At 44.8% G+C, this 10,290-nt stretch overlaps 1 protein-coding gene across 1 annotated transcript; it reads right to left on the reverse strand.

The window, feature by feature from the left end:
* Positions 1-1,872: 1,872 nt before the first annotated feature.
* LOC125553211 lies at positions 1,873-9,589 on the reverse strand. The gene is made up of 7 exons (XM_048717007.1): positions 9,329-9,589; positions 6,382-6,468; positions 6,021-6,266; positions 5,738-5,905; positions 4,775-4,828; positions 4,516-4,662; positions 1,873-2,478 (listed from the first exon to the last, which is right to left on the reverse strand). Exons 1-7 carry the CDS (start codon positions 9,497-9,499, stop codon positions 2,110-2,112), a joined length of 1,242 nt encoding a protein of 413 aa, XP_048572964.1. The 5' UTR covers positions 9,500-9,589; the 3' UTR covers positions 1,873-2,109.
* Positions 9,590-10,290: the final 701 nt, after the last annotated feature.

Consider the following 10,290-nt stretch of genomic DNA (forward strand, 5'->3'; position numbering starts at 1 on the left):
CTCCACTCGAGCTCGATGCCGAGGGCGCGGTGAGCGCTGGGGGAGCAGGGGTGGCGTTGAGGTGACGCGCAGCCTGCTCGCCGGTGCCTGGCCGTGGTGCTCACAGGCGCTCCCCTCGGCGGCGGATCTGGCTGGCGTGCCGAATCCAGGCCAGCGGCTGGTTTTGGGCATCGGGGTGCGGTCCCTAGCCTCGGCGTGGTGGTCGCGCCATCTCCTGCGGCTGCCCGGGCGGCGTGGGGGCGGGGCCAGGCCGGTGGCCAGCCATTCCTTCTCTTCCGGCTAGATCCACATCGGGTGTGTGAGGTGCCTCCTCTGCTCGCGTCCTCCATCCGATGTGGCACCCCCCGGCGCCCCATGCTCCGTTCCACCCCCTTTGGCTGCTTCGGCAGCCTGGTGTGGTTCTGCGGGTGCTCGGTAGCCGTTGTTGCAGGAGGTTGGTGCCTCCGGGCGGTGGTGACTCCGGTCTCAGCAGCGGCGTGGCTCAGCAAGCAGATGGCGCGAGTGATGCTTCGGGTGAAATCCCTGTGTCGGCTTCGGGCGGCACCGGCGGCAGCGACGCCCTTCGGTGCCGGATCGCTCCCTGGAGGTGTCGTTGTGTGATACATGGTTCCCTGCATACTCTGTTCTTTCTCTGGGTGAAAGCCTTAATCCAGTTACTAGATTGGACGCCGGCGACGTCTTTGACGTCGTTTTACCACCTTGGTGGCGCCTGTCTATGGAGACGCTGATCCATGCTGCTTGCCTGAGGTTTGGGGGTGGTGTTTTGCTGGTTTGAAGCGGGTGGTCGGTGGTGGTGGTGCGGCCGGTCTGGGGTCGACGGTGGTGTGTGTCGTGCTCGAGTGCTCCTCGGTGCGTCTCTGCTTGGCGGTGCCCTGCGGCTACGCCGTCGGCACACAGGTGTCGTGGCGTCGTCTCGGCCTTGCATAACCTTTCGAATGTACCCCCGACACAGGTGGTGTCGTGGCGTCGTGCAGTCTCGGTTGTGTGGTGCCTTTCGATTGCGTCGATGGTGCAGTGCCGCGGTTTGGTTTGCTAGGCGATGCCCTTCGACTATGGCGGTGGCACACAGGTGCCGTGGCGTCGTCTCAGCCTCACGTGTCCCTTCGAAGGTGCGTCGCGACACAGGTGGTGTCGCGGTGTTGTGCAGTCTCGGATGCGTGGAGCCTTTCGATTGCGTCAACGGTGCAATGTCGCGGTTTTTTCCGGCTGGCCAATGCCGTTAGATTTCTCCTTTGATGCTCTTTGTTGTGTTTTCCCTCGTTGTTCCTTGTGTTATGTGTGTTGTTGGCGTGCGTTGTTTTCTGTTTATCTCTTCTTCCTTGTGCCCCTTGTACCTCTGGTTCACTTGAACCTATCTTGCGATAGGCTGCAAAAGCCTTATAAGCAAATGAATACAATTCAGGTGGGGAAATTCAAAAAAAAAAATATATACATGTCTATATACAAGAAATGAGATGCATTTTTCTTTTTTAAGAAGACTGAAGAAAGTTTCCTTCTTAATAGAATCGACATTTCCACTATTCTCGTTTCCTTCTGCTATTTCTTCATGCACGTCGATATGCACCGAGGCACCGTATATGCACCATAGCACTAGTTTTGTGTATTTTTAACTTTGGGCACCAAAGTGACAGTGCTGGACAAGATAAGGCACCCCCAGTGTATTTAACTCAAGAAGAAATGTTTTGTCTCTAAGATTTGCTTAAATGAATCAGTAAACTCTTGCAATAAATACAATAAAATGTATGTATTAATGAAAACCATTATTTTGAGCTCCAAAATATCTTGCCGCTAGTGTCTATTATCATGGATGTAAATGTTCTTATCCTTACTGATAGTATATGATATTTAGCTCCAATGCTATACAATCTGTAATAGCAGATGACCAAAGCTTCTTATTCCATATTCTCAAACATGTGGTGGGAAATGAATACATATTATGCAAGCTTAAATTGCTTGTTCCCACCTCTTACGAGTGTAGACATACACACACTAGTAGAGCATTCGAACGCCACACGTGGCCACACATACTATTGCATTAGTATAGACCCTAACAATACGTATTGGGCCACTAGTAATCCATAAATAATTATAATACTAAAGGCGTATTGATCATGGGCAGTTAGAGTTCTTCCCAGGGCCCCCATAGAATATGTAAGTGCCCAAGTTGTCAGAGATACCATTGTGCACGTTATAGCAGCTGCGCTGCCCAGCTATAGTGGTCACATCACTTGGCGGTTTGAGAATGTTGGATGAATCTACCACTTGTATATTCTTGACATGACTGGCCTTGCCGAACCCTTCCTCTGGGAAGTGTCCACTACCCATATCTGTGGAAGTTTGGCCGAGATCAGATGACGCTATCTCACCTCCCCATTGTATAGTAGAGGCACTATCTGCCAAGTACGTGAAAATGGATGATGGCCAATATCCTACATAATCACTCCCCATTTGCAGCCACCAGTTGCCCTCCTTTGGGTCCTGCAAGCCAGAATTTATTTTACTAGATAATATAGTATAAAATATCATGGGAATGGAATAGACTTTAGATCCATTAAGTCCCAAAAGAAATGCCAAAAACATAATACTAAAGGGCTAGCGTATCACAACGCAAAAGTGAGTTTATGTGTTCCCTATGTTCACTATGGAAAGGTGTTTCCCATTGATGGGATTATAATGGAAGAGCATAGTTAATGTTGCATCTACAAATAACTTAAATAAAACTCTACTTAAGAGCTACAAATAAGAAAGACCAATCAATTGATAAGTTCAAAAAAGCAGCCACAACCGTTATTCTCCACATCAACACATAGGAGTTTCTGTCGACCTCAGTTCGTAGGTGTAGCATTGCAAAGAATGGACATGGAAACCTTACAATTTTCCAGAAAACTTTAAATATTATATTGGGAAGAGGTTCTTGTTAGTCATGCAAGGGGAAGAAATTACTTTACTTTATATGGATATGCCATTATGAATGAATTCTTGGCAAAATCTCACCTTGAAAATCCTTTGAAGTCTTTTTCAAAGGTAGTCTTTAAGGTACACCCAAACTACTATGAGTGCTCCATCCATTTTATCCAAAGGGCTGAGATTAAGGGAGAGGGCCCAACCTTTTTTCAAAACTATCATAGGTATTTAGTACATTTTGTTTCAAAATACAAGTTAATAGGGGGTTTGTTTCCTAATTGAGTATTGAATCCAAAGTGTTTATATAAGTATTTGATGACTAAGTAACACCATGCACAAAAAAATCAAATAGTGTGTAGTAACTTAAAATCTTGTCGAGATGTGTAGTGTACACATGAGGTGGGCATTTGACATGCATTTGTTGCACGACGTATGCATAGTGTCATAAGAATAAGTGATACTTGAACATTATGGCATACTTTAAAACCTTGTCACACCATGTAGGAGCAGATGCTTTTTTTATACTATTTCCCATAATTTGGTCACTACTACTCCCTCTGCCCCGAAACATAATGCACGCTAATTTTTCAACATTTTCCCAACAACATAATGTGTATTTAGAAAATCAACACAGAATGAGCCAATGGATACAGAAATAATTATGACCAACAATTGCATGAGCTAATGCTAGAAGCCTCCATAACCGCTCTGAACTCTTCTTTTGTATCCAACTTCTTGTTAAGATGTGCTATATATTGGATGAAGGGAGTACAAAATACCTTGTTTGTACAATCTCATTACTCTCATTCTTGGTGGCAGTATGAAAACAATATCAATACTCATGAGTTTCAATGCTAGTTCAGTAGCTGACACTATAATGGGATGAATAAATAGAAACAAGGAATTAAAATATTAAGACATGGAGGGCATCACGTAGATCTACCAACCACACGACTATGCATCACAGATCACATGTAAATGGTATTCGCCCGTCAATTTCTTATGAAAATGTCTTAATTACGTGGCCTCACTTTAAAGCAATGGCTGATATCTATTTGTTTTTCCTATAACCGAGCAAGAAGGAGTAACTTGAAAGAGCCCTTGTTTAATAGCTGACTCAAGAGTGTTGAATTTGCGGAAAAATGTGAAACATGCATGGGGAGAACCATACACTATTATTGAGACCACAAAGAGGCCATGAGAAATAGTTTTGAAAAGAACATGAGGTAGTTGACATGGATTCTTTGTGCCCGTTCATGAGTTTGATTTTGTATGCTTAATGTTGAAGTATAATTAAGTGAATCACTCACTCCTTCCCATCATCTTAATTCTTTTGGCTGAATTGGTTAGTGCATGCAACTAAGAGCTAGTGCATGTAACTAAGGTCTAGAAGTCTCGAGGTCAAATCCTAGTTGGTGCAATAAAATAAAATGATATCCTAGTGGCTAGAATAAACTAAAATGATTGTACCACATTTGACACATAAGGGAGGCTGCACATGGTGAATTGCACACATCTCCCCGTTAGTTTTAAGCTTTCAGGTTGAAGTGGTTATTACACACTACTCAATACTCAATACTAATGATGTGAAAGCTTATTATGTTGTATTACCTTCCAAACTAAAATATCAAAGTCATATTGTGCACCACCATAGGTGGATACTGGGGATAAGGTGCCACCAATTGCAATCTGATTATTCGTCTGGACGAACCCTGAGCACTTTAGGTTGTAACATCCTGTGTTTTCATATGCATCACGCTACAATATTACACAACAATGGAAAATTAGTGGCATGATGCTATTCCTAGCATTAATAAAATATGGACCCAATATGGGTACTAATGAAGATATGATGGAATGTGTTTCTTACAGTCCAGTAGATGAAGAGTCTAGGATTGTTATCCTTATAAAAATTTGGGTAAACCTGAAAATTTTGTAGAGAGAATGGCACCATTAGCAAAATGAAAGAGACTGCACAACTTACTGCACCGTGAAATAAAATTCATAGTAATTAAATAATGGCAAAAACATTGAAATAGACATTCTCATTAGTGCACTCTAGCTACATGCATGCAAGGTTTGCATGGTGATACAGAGGGCAAGAGACGGGAACCGGGCTGCCTCGGCCATGCAAGATTTCTTTAATGATTGTAGCAGTTTTACACTACTTAGCACGGTAGCATGAGTACATGCTGGGATTTCCTAGGCCCCGGCTCGATCCGCTCTCTGCCACCACACATGGCATAAAAGTTTATTTTGAGTTTGGAACATATGTATGTACAGTTACATTTTTTCTTTACAATGGAAGGATGACTATTTTAATATCTAACTTATTCTGTTTATTTTTTAGTATTAACAGTAATAAGGGAAAATATGTAATTCGTATGCTTATTTAGAGGGTTAGATATTTTTTCATAACGTTTGAGATGGGCAGTTTACGTGCAGATTAGCATGTTACTCAAAATTGTTTTCTATATTGGCATATATAGACAATTTGATTATAGAATTAGAATTAAATACTACAACATGTCTTGTAGATTGAAAGACATCCCACTAGGGAAGTTGTCTTTAACAATACCTGTAGATAAGATGTACACGAATAAAGACAAAAGGTTTCTATATTGTATAGCTTTCTACATACCCTTAGCTCTTAAAAAATTCTACCAGCACAACTTATGATACAAAAAACCTTTGTATCAATGGAGAATCTACACTAGCTCATACTTATGCTCTGATACTTTCAACATCACATATAACATGCATAGAACCTAAAAGATAGAGTTTAATATATCTTTTTTGAAGGTGGGTTTAATGTTTCCCTTCACTATCTAACCTGCCATCCTGCTTCAATAGTATTGAGATCATTGCCTTCGTAGGAACCCCCAACTATCCAAAGCTGGGTCAAGCTGAAGTCATTGTCCCTCCCAATCGTTGGTTGCCACAAATTGAAGGTGGCTTTCGTTCCATGGCACTTATCAACATTTGAAGATGCTATGGCATACTGCTCAATGGAAGAGAAAGCAAAGCTAAATAAGCACTTTCCAAAATAATAATGTTAACATTCCAAGAGGAAGATTATTACGACATTAACATGATTCTTAAATGGAATTTTGTACCTGGTGCCCACTCGTTATATTGGATGTGTCAGGGTCATTGATTGAACTTATGTTTGGGATGCTCCCTGGTCTCTTTTTGCCATACCTGTCGACGGAACTGGCCCTTAAGACGTCGTCCTCATTGGTCCTTCGGATTGGTATGGTGTTCTTAGGGCACTTGCCATTTTGATGCCATGTTTGGGTGATTGGATGGGGGGCGATGTTGGAGTTATGATATATGCCTCCTGGGTGGTAAGAAGGCCGCATCTGAAAAGTAGCGGTTGAGTGATATCATGGTATCTGTGTGTGATAGTATGGGGAACTATGACTTGTCTACAGGTGACGGTGATATGAAAAGGGAAATGGTGCTTCAAATCATTACCTGGATAGTATGGTTCTTGAGGAGAGGATGGTCAAATGCAGGCTGTTTGGAGATATGCACACAGTCGATGACATCTCCATCTGGGCTCTGTTAATTTCTGGCAATCAGTGGTTTTAACAAAAACAGGAGAATATTACGAGCAAACTAGTGTATGTTAGATCTTACATACATGCTACTTATTGATGATGTGTAATGTAGGATAAAATAGTGTGGTCCGTTTAGTGAATGTATTAGGAGTTGTTGCCAATTTAAACTATATATAAATTTATCACTATATGGCCGCAACTTAGACGTAGATCTGGCTTAAATAAGTATAAAAATAGACCGCACTATTTCATTATACATTACACATCTTCTCAGTACATGCAGGGTGGGCATCCATCTCAGCCGGCTCAATTTGGCAGGTTCCCTACCTAGATCTGGAGCTTTGGATGCTGGTAGCCCGATGGTTGCTCGGTCGCCACTGATGGGGCCTGAGGTGCTTGTTGGCATTGGTGTGCAGGGAGTCTGGATGCTTTGCTTCAACAGCTCCTCCAGTTTGGCGGTCTCTTGGTCAAGTGGTGGGTTTCTTGCGGGTATTTCCCGACGGTGCACTGGCAGCCGGAGGCTTGGAGGATGATCAATGGAGACAGGTTCTGCAGCGGTATGCGTTGTGACTCCATGATGGGATGGTAGTTCGAGGTGGTGCCTAGCTAGGCAGGGCCTTCGAGTGCTGTCGAGCTTGCACTGTCGGTGGTGCTCTAGAAAGATCTACGAGGTACATCATGTGGCATCTACTAGCTCCGGTCTGGTGATTGTGTGTTGGAGACGTCGTCCCCGACACAGGTGCTCGGTTCTTCGAATGGAAGTCATACCGACTTTGGTGGGAGCTGGTGGCGAATGATGCCTTCGGGTGTAATTTTCCTTGTTGGAGGTACCACCGAGGGGACCCAACACCTCTCCCGACCTCAAGTTCTTGTCTTCTGGTGAAAATCGTATTTAGTGGTGGTGCCTATGGCATCATTATTTCATTCGGAGCATTGCCTTGGAGTCAAGCCTTGTGGTGGGAGCACCGTGTCAGTGGCAGTGTGGTTAAATTAGGATATGGCAGCGAGGTGGTGAGCATGGAGTTTTTTGTCGGGCATTCATTTAGGACAGTTCATTCCGTCGATGGGTGGTGAGCAGCAAGAGCACTATTCACATACGAGGAGCACCAGGAGATTTATGGTAGTCAACCTGGTAATTTTGGAGTATCATAGGTTCTCTCTATCAGACATATCATTCCTTTTCGGTGTCGTCGAGGTTTCGCGGATATGCTTTTGGCAAGCCTGAAGTAATACGATGGTTTTTGGTGGGCATTCTAGTAGCGGCGAAGGTGCTTGAGTGCACGGGCATGTGTGTTGTGGGCTATCATGGGCATGCTGCTATGTGTGGTACGTCCGGGATCCGCGGGGGTGATGTCGGGAGGTGCCATCCATCTCGGGCAGCCCGATATGGCAGGTTCCCAACTTAGATCTAGAGCTTTGGAGGCTGGTTGCTTCTGCGGCTGGAGGCCTCGAGGATGCTTGGTCCACGATAGGTTTTGCAGCTGTATGCATGGTGGCTCCATGACGGGATGATAGTTTGAGGTGGTGCCTGGTTGGCAGGGCCTTGGGGTGTTGCCGAGCTTGCACGCCAATGATGCTCTGGCAAGATCTATGTGGTACATCATGTGGCGTCTACTGGCTTTGATCTGGTGATGGTGTGTTGGAGACATCGTCCCCAACATAGGTGCTTGACTCTCTGAATGGAAGTCATGCCATCTTTCGTGGGGGCTAGTGGCTAATGATGCCTCTGGGTGTCGTTTTCCTTGTTGGAGGCACCACTCCCAACCTTAAGTTCTTGTCTTCTGTTGAAAACCATATGTAATAGTGGTGTGTGTGGCATCATTGTTTCATTGGGAGCATTGCCTTTGGAGCCAAGCCTTGTGGTGGGAGCACTGGGTTAGTGGTAGTGTGGTTGATTAGGAGATGGCAGAGATGTGGTGAGCATGGAGATTTTCATCAGGCATTCATTTAGGACCGATCGTTTGGTCAATGGTGGTGAGCAGCAGGACCACTCTTCACATACAAGGAGTGCCAGGAGATTTATCAACCTCGTGGGATCGGAGTAGCATAGGTTCTCTCTATCAGACACGTCGTTCCTTTCCGGTGTCATCAAGGTTTAGCGGATATGCTTGTGGCAAGCACGGAGTAGTACGATGGTTTTTAGGTGGGCATTCTGGTAGTGGCGAAGGTGCTCGAGTGCACGGTTGAGTGTATTGTGGGGTGTTTTGCTTTCTGGAGTTTTTTATGTACTCCCTCCGTTTCCATTTACTTCGCATATTAGCTTTGTCTCAAATTGAACTTTCTAAAGTTTGACCAAGTTTATGCAAAAAAACATTAAGATCCACAATATAAATTGATACCATTAGAATCATCATTCAATATATTTCCATATCATATATATTTTATTATTAAAGATTGAATTGTTTTTTATAAACTTGTTCAAACTTTATAAAGTTTGAATTAGGTCAAAGCTAATATGTGGAGTAAATAAAAATGGTGAGAGTATTGCGTTGCTATAGGTCTAGTCTAGCTAGGCGGTGTTCACAGGTTTCGCTCGGATTTCCTGAATAAACCGAGCAATCCCTTTTTCTTCCTTTTTTTGATGGCACTTACCTTCATGCGGTGCACTTCTCCTTTGGGAATATTCTTGTAATACCCCTTTCAAATCAATGAATTTTACAGCTGTCAGCGTTAAAAACCCTCCATGCATGAAGACTACCCACTGCTTGCGTGCATGGCTTGTGAGACGACATAAATGCAAATAAAAATGGACCGTGCATGTGTGCTAAAAGAAGAGAAGCAAGGTTTGCATATGCATGTGTGTGCTGAACGACAACAACAGGACGTACGTATACGCGGCGCAACTATCACTGTGTATGTACCTGAATGGTTGCGAGAGCAGGCTTATTGAGCCGCCTGAGGAGGCTTTGCACCTCCTGCCGCCGCTGAGCCAAACTCCCAGCAGTCGCCGGCGCCGCCGCCGCCCGGCCGTCCAAGCAGAGAAACGTGAGAGCCACGACTAGCACAACCAAGCACGCTCGGGTGGCGGCCATTGAGCCAGTAAGTTATTGTGTTGAATACCAGAGCTAGCTAGCTAGTACGTACCCAGCAAGCAAGCCTGTTGGTGTAGGTTTTGCTAGCTTCGGCTGCCGTGGTATATATAAGGGGAGACGGAGCGTTTTGTAAGGCCGAGAGTGCTCTGCCACCGTGGAATACGTATATACAAGCAATGACGATAACCTCATCCTGCCGTTCTCAGGGGACTGAAGAAAGTTTTGCACTCTTGACTGGTCAGCAAGCAAGCAGACACAGCTGGATTGTACGTACTATTGGACTTGGACTGCATGTCTACGTCCAATTGGAACGCTTATGGAAGCAGCTAACTATTTCATTGGCCTTCGTAGAGGTTTCTGTTCGTCTCCACGGGATGAGAGGTGCATGTTCGAGTCGTTTCGCTCGGGCCAAGCTTTGATAGCTCCGCGCCGTGTCGCCACTGGCAAAAATGTCATGACCATGCACTAGTTTGGTGGTTTTCGACTGGTGAATTCCTGGACGTGAGGTGCGTGTTTAAGCTTGAGCGTCCGGACTGAGGGCTGGCCTCTAGAAACCGTGTCGCTCGGGCCAAGCTTTGATTGACAGCTCTGTTTAACTGTCTTGCTATGCTTGGCCCGGCGTGTGAACACCGTTCTTTTTTTTTCTCCTAAAATGAGGGTTATAGCCCCGGCTCGCATCATGATTTTTCATCGAAGGATCATGGAAGTGGGCGAGGACGAGCCCACGGTGTACGCATATGAACACGTCACCGTGTATCTCCAACGCCGGGGTGATGCACCGCAACTCACGT

This window comes from Triticum urartu, chromosome 4, assembly GCF_003073215.2.
Source record: "Triticum urartu cultivar G1812 chromosome 4, Tu2.1, whole genome shotgun sequence".
Taxonomy (NCBI): domain Eukaryota; kingdom Viridiplantae; phylum Streptophyta; class Magnoliopsida; order Poales; family Poaceae; genus Triticum; species Triticum urartu.